The 19,352-nt window shown below is 42.6% G+C and overlaps 1 protein-coding gene across 1 annotated transcript in view; it reads left to right on the top strand.

Annotated features, from left to right (window-relative positions):
* Window positions 1-19,352, top strand: part of Crybg1 (crystallin beta-gamma domain containing 1) — a 194,492-nt gene that overhangs the window by 60,796 nt on the left and 114,344 nt on the right. The window contains exon 2 of the mRNA XM_042684717.1: window positions 9,190-9,322. Within this exon, the coding sequence (XP_042540651.1) occupies window positions 9,190-9,322 (133 nt within the window). The remainder of the gene's footprint in view (window positions 1-9,189; window positions 9,323-19,352) is intronic.

Below are 19,352 nucleotides of genomic sequence, written 5' to 3' on the forward strand. Positions count from 1 at the left end.
GGTTATCTCTTGTTTAGCCACTAGGTGTACGTGTGTGGAGTAGATGGTTCAGCTTGATCTGTAGCAAGGGCAGTTCTGGAATTTTTCAGGATGTGGCTGTCAAGGGGGTAGATGAGTGTTTCTGGGTTAAGTCATTTTCTGTCAAAGACATGAATAGGAAACTCAAGCAAAGACATGTAATGATGAAGCCAATTGTATGTAAGGGAGGATAAGCCAATCTCTTGGGCCACATATCAATTTTGAATTTGTGCAGAGAGAACGGGGAGATGAGAATAATATTGGAGGATCAGTTAGTTGGGAGATTTGGAGGTGACGTTTGGAGTACACTAGTGTCTCTGTAAGCAGAGAGTAAAGAGCTGGATCACTGGCAATCTGGGATCATCATGTTAAGGGAAATAAGCCAGATTGAGGAAAGAAACAGTCCTTGTTCTCTCTCATATGTGGAATCTAGTCCTTACAGATGAATAACAAGAATTAAAACAAGCTCTGTTTGGGAGTGGAGACCAGAAGACTGGGGGGGGGCGGGGGGGGGGGGGAGGGGAGCTTGAAATATATCACACCTGTGTATGAAAATAGAACAATGTAACTACTTAAAGGTGTTTTAAGAAGGGGGAGGAGACTCAGGCTAAGTGAGAGGGGGACTTGGATGGAGTATCTTGTGTGCATATATTGGAAATGGCACAATCAAAGCCCTAAGTACTACTAACATATGCAAATAAAAATAAATAATGCACAAAGATGATTTCTCCTGTGAGAGCTGAGGTAATAAAAGCAATCCATTCAGTTTATTCAGCTTTATAGCTTTTCTTTCTGTCAAATCTTTAGACAACAAATCTGTATCCCTGGTGTAGGCCTGGTGCACAATAGTATTTAATTAGAAGTGGTATTTAATTAGAAAAGGTTTTCAGAGTTGTCTTATGTAGCATTAGTGCTAGTGCAGGATACCAATTGGGCTTGTTCATTAGGAATATGATGACAACTCCAGTTAGTGGGCAAACACATATTAGGAGCCCTTATATACTTCAGGGCCCTCATAGAGTTTACTCACCTGGTACAGGTGCATAGGAGAAGCCAAAGATGTGATCAAAGCAATTATGTACTAATTACTGATCATAGTAATTGTTGTTACATACTAATTGTTGGATACTAACAGTATTTAGAAACTGAGTAAGTTGAACATGTTAAAATATTAAGAAAATTAATGTAAGCAGCTAATCTCCAAAGCTAGGTGAGGGAATCCTAACTACTCTAGAGATGTAGATTTGGAGAATCAGGATCTAAGGCCAGCCCAGCAGAAGAGTTTGATAGCTTCCATTTCCAAAGTAACCAGCAAAAAACAGGGCTGGGGGTGTGGCTCAAGCAGAAATATGGCAACATAGTAAGCTCATGGCCATAGCTCAAACCCCATTACTCCCAAAGACAGAAAAAACCAAACCAAACCAAACCACCAACAACAAAAGAAGACCTAACTTCTATAGGAGTTACCTTGACAGGTGGGAGAAAGGTAGAAGGGTGATTATGGTCAAGGAACATGGTATATGTAAATGGACTTGTTAAAATAAAATAAAATACCTTTGTTCAACTAATTGATGTAAAAAATGACCTTGAAAATTTAAAGATAGGTTAAGAGTTCTACTCTCATATTTTAAAATAATTTGTTTATTTTCAGATAATTGCAAAAATTGCTATATGAGCCCTATGATGTGTGGGAATGTTGCTCTAGTGTCTAGAGATTCAGTGGTCCTTTGTAGGTTTCTAGCACAAGTCTAGCACTTTATCACTGTAGGGCATAGTTCCACTTCCAATTTTCAGGTGATTAATTGGCTTTCCTGACCGAATTGTGATCCTCAGATCTCAGCCAGTGATGCTCAGATCACCAGCACCAGGCCTGACTGGGGCTTTTACACCTCTAAGCTATGGCCTTGCAAAAGTTGAGTATGTGAATATCTGATTTGTGAGAAAAATAGCAATAAATTATGCTTTTCCCCCTTTCTTCTTTTTTTCCAGAGCTGAGGACCCAACTCAGGGCCTTCCACTCACCAGGCAGGCGCTCTTCCGCTGAGCTAAACCCTGCTCCCCTTCTTTTTTCTTTCTTTTTGTTGGTGCCAGTCTTGGGCCTTGAACTCAGGGCCTGGGTGCTGTTCATTAGCTTTTTTTTTTTTCTTTGCTCAAAGCTTGCTCTGTACCAGTGAGCCACAGGTCCACTTCTGGCTTTTTGCTGGTTACTTGGACATAAGAGACCCAAAGACTTCCTTGCCTGGTCTGGCTTTAAACCTCCATCTTCAGATTCCAACGTTCCGAGTAGCTAGTATTACAGGTGTGAGCTACTGGCACCTGGCTAAATGCTAAAATTTTTTGATGCAAGGGATAGTTACACCTGGCTTCTAGATATGTGCCGAAGTAGTCATGTTGGCAGCATGTGCTCATTCATTGTCAAACCTCAGAACTGAGGAAGGTAGTTCTTAAGTGTCTGTAAAGATGGAAGCAGCTGCATGCAATGTCAAGCTTATTGGAGGCCCCAGAGTTTCAGAGGCTCTTATTCATCGTCATTCTCGCGAGTCGTCTTGGACAGCTGAGTTAAGGTGCGGCAAAGGTAAACAAGATGGCAGATGATGCGTATTAAAGATGCTGTAAAGTCAACTTCAAAGCTTGTGACATCACTACAGACATCTGAAAAGTATACCAGACCCGAGAAACTTGGTATGTAACTGCTGGAGCCAGGAGGAGGTGCTTTTGAAGCAAAGCTTTCTATTGACAGTATTTGAAAGTCATAAACAGAAACAGGCTCTGCAGGCAGCTCCTGAAATCTTGGCTCAGCCCATCTTTGCAGGAGAGGCTTTGTATTTGCTCACCCAGGAACCCCTCCTTGAGCATTTTCTGAGGTGACATGTTGTTTTAACCCTTGCAGAAACAAATGCGAAAATCTATTAAGGAGTTCATTCTTAGAGATGAGAGTGTAAGAGCTGCCAATTGTTGTCATGAAGCTCAAATCATTTGACAAGATTATTTGGAATATGGTGTGTGTCTGTATGTGTCTGTGTGTGTATGTGTGTGTGTGAGAGAGAGAGAGAGAGCATGAGAGAGAGCAAGAGAGAGAGAGAGAGCGAAAGAGAGAGAGACAGACCGACAGAGAGAGAGAGCGAAAGAGAGACAGACAACAGAGAGAGAGAGAGAGAGAGAGAGAGAGAGAGAGAGAGAGGGAGGGAGGGAGGGAAAGAGGGAGGGCAGGTGACTGGTGCCAAGGATGGAGACACATGAAACCTAGACTGTGAAGTTACAACTACATTCTTTTTTTTTTTTTTTGGTCGGTCGTGGGGCCTGAACTCTGGGCCTGGGCGCTGTCCCTCAGCTTTTCAGCTCAAGGCTAGCACTCTACCACTTGAGCCACAGCAACACTTCTGGCTTTTTCTGCTTATGTGATGCTGAGGAATCGAACCCAGGGCCTCTTACATGAAAGACAAGCACTCTACCACTCAGCTACCTTCCCAGCCCCACAATTACATTCTTTAGACAGTGCTTAACTGTCTAATAGCTTTTGAACAGGGAGTCTACCAGACAGATCAGTCCTAAAGTTAACATGGGGTGGAGGCTGCAGGAGAGACTGGAGACTTACTAAGCTGAAGACATGATATCAGGAATTAGGACAATGGTTCTTGGGATAGACCAAGGGAGATCAATGCTGGACCCATGAGGTAGGAATGTGTTTCATGGATTTTAAACTGCCACCCCATCCTGTACCAGATTCATAGTAAATTATATCCTCTTAACAATCCAAACAGGTAAAGATGGGAAAAAAAAAAAAAGCAAAAAAGCTAACTATAATAAGGCCTGAAAAACAAATACTTCACAGAAAATAAAGTTCTATAATTAACTATGTTATCAAGTCTTGCCTGCCTGCCTGTCTTCCTTCCTTACTTCCTTCCTTCCTTCCTTCCTTTCCTCTTTCTTCTCTCTCTCCCTCCCTACTTCCCTCCCTCCCTCCTTCCATCCTTCTCTCCCTCCCTCCTTCCCTCCTCTCTCTCCTTCCTTCCTTCCCTCCCTCTCTCCTCCCTCCCTCCTTTTCTCCCTCCCTCCCAGCTTTCCTTCCCTCCTCCTTCCTTTCTTCTCCTCCTGCTCTTCTTCCTCCTCCTCCTTGGGTTTCTTTGGTGTGGTACTGGTGTCTCATGCATGCTAGGCCAGCCCCCTTATCACATAATTACATCGCCAGTCCTTATGGGTTTGTTTGGTAAAGAGTCGATTTCGCTAGGTTACCCAAGCTTGTAATACTCCTGCCTCCTGATCTCAAGTAGCTTGGGTTACAGGTATGTGCTACCATGCCCAGCAAAACACAACACTTTAAACTTGAGCCATTCCTCAAAGCATAGTCCTCAGTTCTTCAGTTCTTCTGGGACGTTAGGCAGTGGTTCCAGAATCTGTGGTCCTTGGCTTCCACTTCTCTTTGCTCCTATCTAGAACGGGACTGTTCCTTCCTCTGCAACTCATGCTAAGAAAGCCAAACCTTATTGAGCTCAGCTTGGCTCTGGGAGACTCTCATAGTTGGTTAACAGATACAGTGATCCCAAATGATCAACAATTATATCATATTGGCCCTGAGATAGCTTGGCAGTTTTCACCAACTCTGTAACCTCCCAAAGGTAGATTTGATCAGATGGCGCTATGAGAGCCAGGGCCTGGCATCAGATGGAGAAGGGGTGTTCTGCATTGTACCAGCAAAGCTGAGGAAAACGGACATTTCTGTTCACACAGAGCATTGGGAACTGGTTCTCACCCTGTAAGTCACCATAGAAATCATCACTGTGCCCAGGAAAAGGCCAGCTATCTGGGAGTGGAAGCTTACAATTTCAAAACCACTTAACGGGATGTCTAAGTTGATATTCTTGTGTAGCCACTGGATGGCAGAATTTGGACATTTGATTACTGTTGGATGGTACTAAGGGTTTGCACTAATAGTGTAGAATTGTTTACATAGCTAAAGCTTTGAGGGTGTTTGGAAAATTTGAAACTTAAATAAGCATGGAAAATTAGTTTTGTTTACCCAGAAAACTAGGGATGTGAAGTCACAAAACTCAAGCACTGAGAATTTGAACTTGGAGCTGAGCAGTCTCTGTATTCCTCTTAGAAAAGAACTCCACAACCTTGAACAATGTCTCTGGACCTCAGTGAACTCAAATGCAAAATAGGATGGTTTTGATAAGAGGTTGTCTCTAAAGCATCTTCTGGCTCAGATATTCTCTTCTACATTATTTCATATCTCAGCTTGATATATATATGAGAACTCAAAGAAACACCTTCTAAGTTATTACTCAGGAAACACCAACTGACATTCATAAATGCTGCTATTAATTGAGAACCTACTAGGTGCCAGTACTAGACCAAACCTATTATGAGTATTACCTAATTTAATTATCCTTATCATAATATTAATATCCTAGATTAGGAAAATGAAGCTTCAAGATGTTTGTTAACCCAAATCATACAGCTAATGGCCAAACTGTTGTTTGCCCATTACCTTGCATGTACCTTGCTGTGTTTCATCCTTTGGTTAGCTGAGAAAAACATAAATATGAAGACAGCATTGCTGCTGGAGGAAATACTAATTCTGCATATTTAAACCCCTCGCTTCTCCAAGGGAAACTGACTTTCATTATACATTTTTAAGGGGTACATTTTAAGATGTACATGGCTCTATCCTTCTATTGGTTTTTATTTTGATATTTTTTGTTTGATTTTTTGATTTGGTTTTTGTGCTGGTACTGGGACTTGAACTCAAGTCCTAGGCACTGTCCCTCAGCCTTTTCTGCTCCAGGCTAGTGCTCTATCACTTGAAGGACAGCTCCATTTCTCCCTTTTGGTGGTTAATTGGAGATAAGAGTCTCATAGACTTTCCTGCTTGGGCTGGCTTTGAACAATGATCCTCAGATCTCAGCCTCCTGAGTAACTGGGATTGCAGGCGTGAGCCACCATCATCTAGCTTCTATCCTGTTGTCATTAGATACCTCTTTGGGAGACTAGCTGCATTCCAGACACATGGGCAACCAGGGGACTCCGTGTCCTATCAGTCACCTGTTTTCTCAGGAACAATGTCGTTTCAAATGTGCCTGAAACAATGGCACCAGGTATTTGCAAGGACTCTTTTTAGGACTGGGACTATCTGATGGTGTGTCCATAATCTAATACAGCGTCTAATGTCAGCAGGATTGAGGTTGTTGGGTAAACAGTGTTTCTCTACCATTTAACTGTGACAGTAAAGAAACACTATACAGGTGATTGTCACAGGTTGTTATTGGATTAACAGGTGACTTTCCAGACACCAGAGGCTCATGCCTATCATCCCAGCTATTCAGAAGGCTAAGATCTGAAGGTGCTGATTTAAAGCCAGCCCAGACAGTAAAGTCTATAAGACTCTTATCTCCAGAGAACCACATAAAAATAGCCTAAAGTGAGCCAGGCACCGGTGTCTCAACACCTGTAATCCAGCTACTCAGGAGGCTGAGATCTGAGGATCGGTGCAAAGTCAACCCAGGCTCATATCCAATATACTACTCAGAGAAAGTCAGAAGTGGCACTGTGGCTCAAGTGGTAGAGTGTTAAACTTGAGCACAAATAGGCTCAGGGACAGAGTCCAGGCCCTGAGTTCAAGCCCCAGGACTGGCAAAAAAAAGTCCTAAAGTGGAGGTGTAACTTAAGTGTTAAGAGTACCAGCATTGAGAAAAAAACTAAAGCATAGTGCCCAGGCCCTGAGTTAAAGCTCTGGCACCTCTACACACACACACACACACACATACACACACACACACACACACACACACACACACACACACACACACACACACACTACATCTTTCTCTTGTAGCCAGGAAAGTTATATAATAGCTTTGTAACAAATGTGTTAATTCACAAGAGTGGTCCTATTGTCTGGAGTTTGAAGCCCCCTCTAGGAAGTTATTCTATACACACAGAGGCAAGTATCTCTGGCAACTTGGAAACCATCAATTTGAAGGTAGGCAGAACGAACTGTAATTCTTCAAGTGGACAATAGATGGCAGTACATCATCAATTTATGTCTTACAGCTAAAGCTGATCTCTAGGTTTCATTAAATTACTTCTCATGTCCTTTATCTCTGAAGCAAGAATTATGGGGTAAAGAAATGCATTTAATTTGCTATATACTGCATTATATATATCAATATATTTGAAGGGGCTGAGTAGCATTAGGAAAACTCTAGGCAGACTTATAGGATGTGGATGAAACTTGAAGTTCAAGGCCATATCCAAGGTCTTTAAAGGGACTCAGCACTGTACACTTTTGAAAAGTAAGATTTTTTTTTTGTTCTTCATGAATGCATTTTATATAAGCTTCAAATCTCACAAAGTTTGAACTTCTCTGAGAATGGCTGTGTGGCTCCCTTAATTTAAGAAAAGAAAAATAGGAAAAAACTCAGGGCCTGAATTTTTTTGCTTAAGGCTAGTGTTCTACCACTTAAACCACCTCTGCATCAGGTTTTTGGGTGGTTCATTGGAAATAAAGAGTCTCACAGACTTTCCTGTCCAGGCTGGAAGTCCGGTCTGGCTAGAACCCTGATCTTCAGATCTCAGCCTCCTGGGTAGGTAGAATTATAGGCATGAGCCACCAGTCCCTGGCAGTATTGCTTTTATAATATAAAAATTGTAGAAAAACAAAAAGAAATACTTATTGCTAATATATTTTCACATTTTACATAATTCAAAGAATAAAAAAAAACAAATATGCAAGGTAGTATTCCCCAGATTATGCTCATCTCTTATACACTTTCTTTGGTGATATTATCTCATTGATGCACACGCTCCTTGACTTTTAAATAATTAATGCTTTGTATTGTTTTCCTTCTCATCCTTGGCACGTGGTAGGAACTTCACAAGAATATCCATTGCTTCTGTGAAGCAGTGGGGCCTTAAAGTTTTAGTTCTCTTTCTGCTTCATTGACAGGCTTCATGCAAATCTTGATCTTAGGATCTTAGGGCTGGGGTGTAGCTCTGTAGTAGGGCATTTGCCTAGCATTTGAGGACCTGGCATTGATCCTCCGCACTGTAAAAACAAAACAACAAACAAAAAAAATTGACTTGTTCTAGCATTTTTCTCATTCCTTCCTTCCTTCCTTTCTTCCTTCTTTCCTTCCTTCCTTCTCTCTTCCTCTCTTCTCTTCCTGTCTTTGTTTATTTTTCCTTCCCTTTTTTCTTTCTTTCCAATATTGGGGTTTAATCTCAAAGCTTCTAGCTTCCACTCCATTTTTTCCACTCATAATTTATGTTCTACCACTTAAGCCACACCTCGATTTGTTTTTATGCTGGTTAGTTGGAAATAAAAGTCACAAGAACTTTTCTGCCTGAGCTGGCTGGCTTCACACTGAGATCTTTATATCTCAACCTCTTGAGTAAGTTGGAGTACATTACTCCCCATCCTATCTGGGGCAGCATCTCACAACATGACTCGGGCTGGCTCAACATCGTAATCTTTCTACCACTTTTTGCCTCAACTGGACTTGAACGGTGATCCTTCAGCTCTTCACTTCCTAAGTAGCTAGGATTACAAACAGGAGCCACTGTTTAGCATAAATTAAAAGGAAGGAAAGGAAGCCTCTTGCTGGTGGCTCACACTTGTAATCCTAGCTACTCAGGAGGTAGAGATTGGGAGGATCACAGTTTGAGGCCAGCTAGGCAAAAAGTTAACAGGACCCTATCTCAACCAATAGCTGGGTGTGGTGATATTTGCCTGTCATGCCAGCTACATCACAGACTGAAATTGAGAGGATTGTGGTTCCAGGTTAGCCCAGATCCCCTCAAAATGTTCACTAGACCTCTTTTTTCTTTTTCTTTTTTTTCTCAACAGAAAAAAACAACTGGACTGAGCATTGTAGCTCACACCTGTCCTCCCAGCTACTTTAGAAGACATTCATTGGTTTAGGCTAGACGAGGCGGGAAAAAAAAAAAAAAAAAAAAAAAAAGTGAGAGCCTATCTCAAAAATAACCAAAGCAAAAAAGGCTGGAGGTGCAGCTCAAGTAAACTATCAACCTAGTGAGCACCATACTCTGAGTCCGATCCCCCAAAAGAAAGAAAAGACAAAGAAAAATGAATGGAGAACAATGCCTTTGGGTTTTTTGAATTGCCTGAGTTGTTGATAGCTTATTGACACTACTGTTCCCATTCTGTAGCGCTTTGGATGTACTGGATGGAAGCCAGCAAGAACCCCAGGAATTTCCACTGCACTGTGGGGAGCACCAGGTGTGTCACTCTACAGGAGAGGTGTCTGCTCCTACGCCTGCAGACTCCACCCTGATGAAGAAGGTAAGGCTGCTTTTGTATGCCATTGGCTCCCAGGAATAGACACTTCAAAGAATCCAGCCCTAGGAGGCAGCCTATGTCACCAGACTCTGCTGTGTGCAACATGTACTGGTGTGCAGGCTAAGAAGTGTCTGGATAAGTGAGTGGAATCTTTGCGTCTGCTGTCTGCAGCCTCCTCCTCCTCCCCCTCACAGCCACCTCTTTATCCAGGCTGTGCTTGACCTTGAAGGTGTGCCAGGTTAATACCACACCCAAATGACAGCCAAGGGTTCTTTCCCATCAAAGCACTTTTGCTACAGTAAGGCTCTTGAGAGCTGCTATCATTTTATCACTCTTTGCTTTCTGTTACCCAGATGTTTGTACTGAATGTTGTGAGTTTTTTTGGGGGGGTCTTTTGGGGGGGTGGGGGCGGCGGCTAAGAGAGAGCACAGATAGGGAGGATGAACAAATGCAATCGTGGTACTCAGAATGCTGTGATTTCATATCATTGCCTTAAAAGCTATCTCAAGATGGCAGAAGGAAGTGCGCGCGCACTGCACCCACTCACCCTGGCAAAGATGTCAGGACTCACTCTTTGAGGACAGGGAAGAAGAATAGCGACTTTAGTCACATTGGGAGTGACGGCTAATTTAGCATGCAGGCCTTGAAAGCTATATAATACAGCTTTCCTTTTTTCCTTTCCTTTCCTCTTCCCATAACTCATGACCTGAGTGAGCTTTCGTAGTAAAAGATGTGGTAGATATCCTCCCAGTCAGGAGTCTCTTAAGTTCAAAACTAGCCTTGGCTACATAGTTAGGCTGTCTTGAAACCTCCCCCACCTCCAAAGAGTACAAGATGGAAAGAGTTTTCTGGCTGTTTCTTGTGCAACAATATGAATGTCCTTATATCCGGGAGTTTAGGCTTGCATCTGTAATCCTAGCTACTCAGAAGACTGAGAACTTTGAGGATCAAGGTTCAAGGCCAGCCAGAACCTCAAACTATGGAGCTCCATAGTTAAAAATGGTCAAGATGAGCCAGGCTCATATTCAAGAGGCTAAGATCCAGATTTGATTTCTCACTTTGTTCTTCTCTCTTTATAAGAATTAACTTGAGGGGCTGGGAAGGTGGCTCAGTGGTAGAGCACTTGCCTTGCATGCCTGAGGCCCTGGGTTCGATTCCTCAGAACCACATAAGCAAAAAGAAAAAAGCCGGAAATGGCACTGTGGCTCAAGTGGTAGAGCGCTAGCCTTGAGCTGAAGATCTGAAGGACAGCACCCAGGCCCAGAGTTCAGGCCCCACGACCAGACCCAAAAATAAAAAAAAATAAAAAAAATAAAGAATTAACTTGAGGAAGGGGCTCACGTAGGCCTGGACTAGCCTTAGACATTAATCCTTCTAATTATCTATACTTCTGCCATAGCTGGGATAAAGGACAGGCAACATTCTGCCCAGCCTTTTCTGCTGAGATGGGGTCTTGCAAAGATAAACTTTGACCCCTTGATCTCTACCTCCCAAGTAGCTATGATTACAGACCTGACCCCTAGCATCGGCTGCCCTTTACCATTTGAAATAAAGTAATTCTGGAAGTCTAATACAATTAAACTTGCCATGGTGTTTGTTGAGGTCTAGAAAATAATTTGTGGCTGCATTCCAGACTGGAACAAAAAAGTAAATTTCCAAGCTGGGCACCCCATAGTTCACACCTGAAATCCTGACTATTCAAGAAGCTGAGGATCAGGGCTGGGAAGTTGGCTTAGTGGTAGAGTGCTTGCCTTGCATGCATGAAGCCCTGGGTTCAATTCCTCAGCACCACATAAGCAGAAAAAGCAGGAAGTGGCACTGTGGCTGGAGTGGTAGAGTGCTAGCCTTGATCTGAAGAGCTCAGAAACAGCACCAAGGCCCAGAGTTCAGGTGCCATGACCAACAAAAAAAAAAAAAGAAGAAGCTGAGCATCATGGTTCAAAGCCAGCCCAGGCAGAAAGTTCCTGAGACTCTTATATCTAACTAACCACCCCAAGTCCAGAAGTGAAGCTGTGGCTCAAGTGATATAATACTAGCCTTAAGCAAATAAAGCTAAAGGACAGCATCCAGGTCCTGAGTTCAAGCCCCAGTGCCAGCACCAATAAATATATTTGTTTTCTGCTGGGTGGCAGTGGCTCATACCTGTAATCCTAGCTACTCAGGAGGCGGAGATCTGAGGATCGCAATTCAAGGCCAGCCTGGGCAGGAAAAATCTATAAGATTCTTATTTCCAATTAACCACCAGAAAACTGAAAGTGGAGCTGTGGCTCAAAGTGGTAGAGCACTAGCCTTGAGCAGAAAAGCTCAGAGAAAGCACCAGGACCTGAGTTCAAGCCCCATGACTGACCAAATAAAGAAAATTATTTCCTGAAGATGCTAGCGAGAAAAGGCTGCACGGCCCCCAGCCTTGCTTTGCCAATAGCCATAGCCTCTTCTCAGCACCAATGTACCCGTTCATGGCTCATTTTCCCAGGCTGCAGCCAATAAGCCCTGGGCACTGGGCAGCACACAGGAGAAGGGTCAGAAAGGGAGAAGGAGCCCAGTAGATGTACTGGCAAAGGCTGAGGCTTGGAGCAACAGCCAAGAGAACTTTCCTGCTAGGGTAGGAGGGAAGCAGAGCAGGAGGACGGGCAAGTAGGCAGTGACAGCTGTAATGAGGTCAGCCAGGCAGTGTTTCTTCTCTGTGCAGCTTCACACTCATCCCCGGGGGATGGCCAGATGCCTCCAGCAGGAAGAACTAGCTTCTGGATCTCCCTGTTGTCTTTCTTCCGCTCCTCTCCTACCCTGCCCTCACTTCCCTTCTCTCTCTCCAGCATTCCTTCTTCTTCACTGCCCTGAGACCTGGCTCTCTCACTGTGCTGTCTGTCAGCAAGGGCTGGGGAAGGAGGCCTGCCTCCCCCGCCTCTTTTTTTGGCAGGGGAGGGGATGTCAGTCATGGGGCTTGAACTCAGGGCCTGAGCCCTGTCCCTAAGCTCTTTTGCTCAAGGATAGCAACTCTACCATGTTGAGCCATAGCTGCACTTCTGGCTTTTTGGGTGGTTAATTGGAGAAAAGAGTCTCATGGACTTTTCTGCCCATGCTAGCTTTGAACCAAAGTCTTCAACCTCCCGAGTAGCTAGGATTACAGGCATGCACCACAAGTGCCCAGTTAAGCCACAGACTTTCTTATCCCCTCTGACAGGTTTAACTTCATGTCTTTTAACATCATGACTGAGAGGCCAAGTAGATTGGCAGCTCAAGGTGCCAGATCCTGCCCCTGCCCAGACACCCCCTCACCCATATTACTGGGAAATGAATGTTGGTTCCGCTTAAATTCTCTGCAGATAAAGGGCTAGGGATGTGGCTCAGTGTAGTGAACTTGTCCAACATGTTTAAACTTCTGGGTTAAATCTTCAGCAACATACACACACACACACACACACACACACACACACACACACACACACACACACACACACACACACACACACACACACACACACACACACACACACACACACAGAAAGTGGAGGAGAAAAATTCTGTGGAGTTCATACTCAAGATGAGTGCCAGGGAACCTTCCCTACCCCTCAAATTCTCCTTCTAATTCCCCTTCTCTCAGGCCTTTCCCCCCAGACACCCTCATTCTTTCCCATTGCATGGAGCTAGCCATCTAAGTTATATCTATTTAATAAAACATTACTGTGAATTTTTATTTTCACTAAAGCTAAAACAATTTTGTATTTCCCTAGACAATCACAATTCACTCTCTTTATATTTGTTCTATACATTGAAAATTACTGTGTTTATTTACTTATTGCTTATTTTAGCATGGTGTAACAACAATCCTTAAAGCTGACAATGATATGTTGAATCCTTCCATTAAAAGGAGACATTTCATTCACTTGCTTGTGTACACGGAAATACAGATTCGTAATTACAAAGATAGCATCACCTCTCAATTACATATGTGTAACTAGAGGAAAGCTGTAACTATAAATCACAAAGTTTCAAGAATTTAAGTCTGAGGTGGGAAGGCTTACTGAAAATTGTATAATTATTTATTAAATATACTATATAACTCTTTAGTAATTTTGTGTGTATTGCTGATCCTGGGATTCCCAGGGACTAGACACTCTCCTTGAGCTCTTTTTTCTCAAGGCTAGCACTCTACCACTTGAGCCACAACTCCACTTCTGGCTTTTTGCTGATTAATTGGAGATGAGAGTCTCATGGAGTTTCCTGCCAAGGCTGGCATTGAACTGCATCCTCAGATCTCAGCTCCCTGAGTAGCTAGGATTGCAGGTGTTAAGCCACCAGCACCCAGTTTTCTTTATTAATTTTTAAAGAAGAAAATATGTTGTTTTTTAGGTATTTGATTTCTTCCAGACATTATTTCCTATTAGAGAAATGCATAAGGAGGTTGTTTCATTAGGTGAAAGCATAAATATCATGTGTTATATGTGGCAAGTGTGGTTCTTTCTCTGCATATTAGAGAGTTAACATTGTAGATACTTTGTTGTGTATGTTTTCACATATGTACTTCTATTTATTATGTGAAGTTTACTGATTAACTTATTTTGGAATTAAAATGTCTTTGTTTTACTCTAAAGAAGTATTTCTTGGGCATAAAGCATTTCTTTAAAGAAGACTGAGCAATGAATTACTTGCAACACAGCATTTTCAAAGAGGATAATTCTCTTAGTGAGAATTTTAGTGATTCCCAGCATTAAAAAAAAAACAACTCTTAATCTCCCTTCAATTCTAATTATTTACTTTGATCTAGAAAATTGTATGTGGCAACAGTAAAGTTGTTATATTTTTATATTTTCAATCTTTTTGGACCACTTTCAGATAATGGAATAAATAGCAATTTACATAATTTAATTCAGGGGAAAAACTACTTTTGCTTGAATCATTTGGGCCATTTCTCCTCTTTTGGAGGAATTTTAGATAATTAATTAATTTTGTGCCAATACATGAGTGAGCTCAGAGCCTCATGTTCTCTGTAAGTGTGCTTGCTCTACTAGTGCTCTATCAGTGGGGACATCCCCACCCTAACCTAGCATTTTGCTGGTTAATTGGAGATGGAGTCTTACAGACTTTTCTGCCTGGACTGGCTTTGAACTTTGATCCTCAGATCTTAGCCTCCTGTGTAGCATTAATTATAGGTGTGAGCCACTAGCACCCAGCCCTTTTTTTTTTTTTTTTTTTTTGGCATTTTAAACTTCAAAAATTCTTTAATAATTAATAGGTGTTAGAAAACTAATAAACAATGCACCTTTATATTCTACAGGGACCTTCTATACATTAGGAAAACATCTTAAATCACAGTACATCAGGCTTTTATTTTTATTTATTTATTGTTTAGTGTTGGTTGTAAGGCTTGAGCTTTCCAAATCCCTGGGCCCTGTCCCTGAGCTCTTCAGCTCAAGGCAAGAACCCTATCACTTGAGCCACAGTGCCACTTCTAGTTTTCTGGTGGTTAATTGGAGGTAAGAGTCTCATGGACTTTCCTGCCTTTGAACCGTGATCCTCAGATCTCAGCCTTCTGAGTAGCTAGGATTACAGGTGTGAGCCACTGGCACCCAGCTCAGGCTTTCCTTTCTTTTTTTGGGGGGGGGGGGAGTCGAGGAGGTCGGTAGAGGGGGCTTGAATTCAGGGCCTGGTTATTGACCCTGAGCTCTTTTGCTCAAGGCTAGTGCTCTACCACTTTGAGCCACAGTGCCACTTCTGGATTTTAAGTGGTTAATTGGATGAAAGAGCCTCACAGGGACTTTTCTGCCCAAGCTGGCTTTGAACCTCAATCCTCAGATCATAGCTAGGCTTACAGAAATAAGCCACACCCAACTATTCCATATATATATATATATATATATATATATATATATAATCATAATATACATATTATGATTTATGCTTCCAACTTAACAGAGAAAAGGAACACAAAATCCCTAAGAACCAGAAAATACATAAGAACAAAACAAACTAGATTTTACTGTGAAGAGAGGGTAAGTGGAAACCAACTGACCTTGAACTTGTAGTGCCCACCCCCTCCCCCCAGCCTCATCAGTGCTAAGAGATCTTCTCCCTGCCATGGTCCTAGGTAAGATCCCCATCTCCTATTTAGTACAAGTGCATGTGTGTGCATGGGTGTACTTTTTTTTTTTAAGACAGATGATCTTTCTTCTCCTTGAAATAAAAGCAATCTATGAAGAAGAAAGAGCCTTCCAAATCCTGGCATTCTTTTCTGGAAGTCCTTTGTACAGAGCTGGGTTCTTGGTGCTGCATCCCTGCCCCATGATTCAGGAGACATCTGCAATCTTTACTCTCTCTCCTGAGATTAGTATGATCCAAGGTCATCCACAACAGATAAGCCACAGTCACTCTAACAGCTTCCACATTGCCCACTTCACCTTTGGCTTGGCAAGGAATGTGGTTTTCAGTGCCCAGCCTGGTCTAATTTAGTCAAGAAATACAACAGCTCAATCAACAAGTACAACATACTCGACCACAAAGCCCCACCCCAGCCCATTATCCTTCGGTCCACCTCCCTTCCCTTTCCTATTATTCCTTCCTTTTCTCTCTCTTCATAGCTGGTCCTCCCTGCTGCACTGGTTTCTCAGTGAATGTCCAAAGCCCCAACCTGACTTCTTATGCCAGACCAAGTTGAGAATATTCTTAAAGGTCTCAGACTCATTACCCTCCCCCATGCCTGTGCCTTCCTGGAGGCATGCTGTGCTGTCTCCTCTCTGCTGGGCTGTCCCTGAACACAGTGCAGGGACGGTGGTCACTGGGTTGCACACTGTATCTTGTCACTCGTGTTAGTCTCCAGACCATCTAAAATCATCCTGAAAGAAGTGGGGCCTCCCCACTGTACCTCGGCACTAAGACTGTGGCATTTTCCTAACCAAGGTTCAATCTTCCCTCAGTGCCTTAAAGCACTTACGAGTATCATCCATCTAGACACCCCAATACTACAGTCCACTTTCCTGTCAGGACTTCACTGTAAGTGATCTATGCATTGATTGGTCAATTGATAGACCAACTGAATGCTGTGCATTTAAACCCAGAGCCTTATGCATGTTAGACAGTAAATACAGTATCATCCAGATACATTCCCAGCTTTATCTGTGCCTTTAGATAGATCATAAGCACCTGAGCCCATGGACCTACTTTGTCCCAAACCTGTGCTCTTATCATCAGTGAGATCGTGACATCATTTCACCCCATCTCACCCTGGGATCTATTTTATCCACATATGCAGATCTACTTGCTCTCTTTTTCAACTCTCTCCTTGGATTAGGATGCCAGCATGCCTGGGTGTCTGCATGGCAGGAGACCCTGTGTTCTGTCACTACCTATCTGAAAGGTGGAATACATTGTTCAGGTGGAGAGAGTGCGAGAGAGAGAGAGAGAGAGAGAGAGAGAGAGAGAGAGAGAGTTTATTACCTCTTATTTTTATTAAAAGACAGGAATTAGCCTGGTGCCAGTGGCTCATGCCTGTAATCCTAGCTACTCAGGAGGCTGAGATCTGAGGATCGCAGTTCAAAGACAGCCTGGGGAGGAAAGTCTGTGAGACTCTTATCTCCAATAAATCATTCAGAGTGGTGGAAGTGGCATTGTGGCTCAAGTGTTAGAGGGCTAGCCTTGAGCTGAAGAGCTGAGGGACAGCGCCCAGGCCTAGAGTTCAAGACCACGACCAACAAAAGAAAGAAAGAGAAGGAAGGAGAAAGAGAGAAAAAGAAAGAAAGAAAGAAAGAGAGAAAGAAAGAAAGAGAGGAAGAAAGAGGAAGAAAAGAAAGAAAGAAAGAAGACAGGAATTGGGATAGGAAGGTGGCTTAGTGGTAGAGTGCTTGCCTAGCATGCATGAAGCCCTGGGTTCAATTCCTCAGTACCACATACACAGGAAAAGCTAGAAGTGGTGCTGTAGCTGAAGTGGTAGAGTGATAGTCTTGAGCAAAAGATGCTCAGGTACAGTGCCCCAGCCCTGAGGTCAAGCCCCAGGACTGACTAAAACAAACAAACAAAAATGGGCATTAAGAAAACTTGGAAAGGGGCTGGGAAGGTGGCTCAGTGGTAGAGTGCATGCCTTGCATGCATGAGGCCCTGGGTTTGATTCCTCAGCACCACATAAGCAAAAAGAAAAAAGCCGGAAGTGGCGCTGTGGTGCAAGTGGTAGAGTGCTAGCCTTGAACTGAAGAGCTGAGGGACAGCGCCCAGGCCAGAGTTCAGGCCCCATGACCGGAACCCCCCCCCCCCCCAAAAAAAAAGAAAAAAAAAAAAAAGAAAACTTGGAAGTAATGATCAGCATGGTGGTACGTATACCTTTCATCTCAGCCCACAGAAGCTCTTTTTTTCTTTTGCATGTTTTTAATTTTAATGAAAGGTATCAGATAATAGGAGTTGGTCGAGTTTCTTCTGCCAACTTGAAAGTTAACACTGATGTTTTTAAAAATTTTGAAATGTATTTATTTGATTATCCATAAAACATGGTTTATAAAAGTTAAGGAAAAAATATACTCTGGTTCATGATCATGCTCTTGACAAGGAAAACATCTTCCACAGACACAGCCTTCTTGCTTGAGCTCAATGAATGATTTGTTTTTCTTTCCTTCTCAACTACTCTGGTGTCTTCCTTTGAGGTAGTGATTGTGGGTGCTGCTTATTTACATATGTGTAAATAAACATGAATGTGCGTCAGCTAGTCCATTTCCTGTGTATTTCCTGTCCATTTCCAAACTAGAAGGCCTTGTCTGTTGGGAGATGTTTTCTTTGTTATTTTTCTAGCAAATGTATTTACTTGCTTCTTGCAAAAAGTGTAAACATAAAAGCCTTTATTTTACAGCAGGCATCAGTGGCTCATGCCTGTAATCCTAGCTTCTCAGGAGACTGAGATCTGAAGAATACAGTTCAGAGCGAGCCTAGGCAGCAAAGTCCAAAGCCTGAAATAGAGCTGTGGCTCAAGTGGTAGAGTGCCAGCTTTGAGTGACAAAGCTAAGGAACAGTGCTCAGGCCCTGAGTTCAAGCCCCAGAATTGGCACCAAAAAAGTTTTTCTTTTTCTTTTTTTGTCGGTCATGGGGCCTGAACTCTGGGCCTGGGTGCTGTCCCTCAGCTCTTCAGCTCAAGGCGAGCGCTCTATCACTTGAGCCACAGCTCCATTTCCAGCTTTTTTCTGCTTATGTGGTGTTGAGGAATCGAATCCAGGGCCTCATGCATGCAAGGCAAGTTCTCTACCACTGAGCCACCTTCCCAGCCTCCCAAAAATGTTTTTACCTTGAGAGATAACTGGTTTGGTGTGTGTGTCCTTTAGTGCTTTTTCTTATGTATTCTTATAAAGTTGGAACAATAGAGATGGTTTTGTTGTTGCTATTGTTGGTATTAAACAAAAAAGATCCCATACTACATACAATTCTCTAACTTGGTTTTTATACTAAGAATATTTGTGATTATCTTTCAAGTCATCATCTTATATGTCTTTTTGAGTTGCTACATATCCCATCTATACAGAATAATAGAAATACTATCATAGTTTTTCAGTCTTTACTTATGGACATTTAAATTGTTGCTACTTTTTAACCTAGTATAAACAATATCGGTGCTACACTTTCTCTTTGTTATTTCTGTGGGCTAAATTCACTAGAAGTGGAGTTGTTAAATTAAAAGAATACATAAGCTGGGCACTGATGGTCCATACCTATAATCCTAGCTACTCAGGAGGCTGAGATCTGAGGATTGCAGTTCAAAGCCAGCCCAGGCAGGAAAGCCCATGAGACTCTTATTGTCAGTTAGCCACCAGAAAACTAGAGGTGGCTTTGTGTCTCAAAGTGGTAGAGAGCTAGCCTTGAATGAAAGAGCTCAAGGACAGCACCCAGGCCCTGAATTCAAGCTCCATGACTGACAAAAAAATAGTTAAAATAAAAATGTATAATTTTAGATGTCTGAATGTTTATGAACATGAATAAGTACTCATTAAGAAGTTTTCTACCAACTTGTACTCCTCAAAGTGCATGAAATCCCCATTCTTCTTACCACTTATGAAGATTATATGAT

The sequence above is a fragment of the Dipodomys spectabilis genome, unplaced genomic scaffold (genome assembly GCF_019054845.1).
Source record: "Dipodomys spectabilis isolate Male_0828 unplaced genomic scaffold, ASM1905484v1 ptg000001l, whole genome shotgun sequence".
NCBI lineage: Eukaryota > Metazoa > Chordata > Mammalia > Rodentia > Heteromyidae > Dipodomys > Dipodomys spectabilis.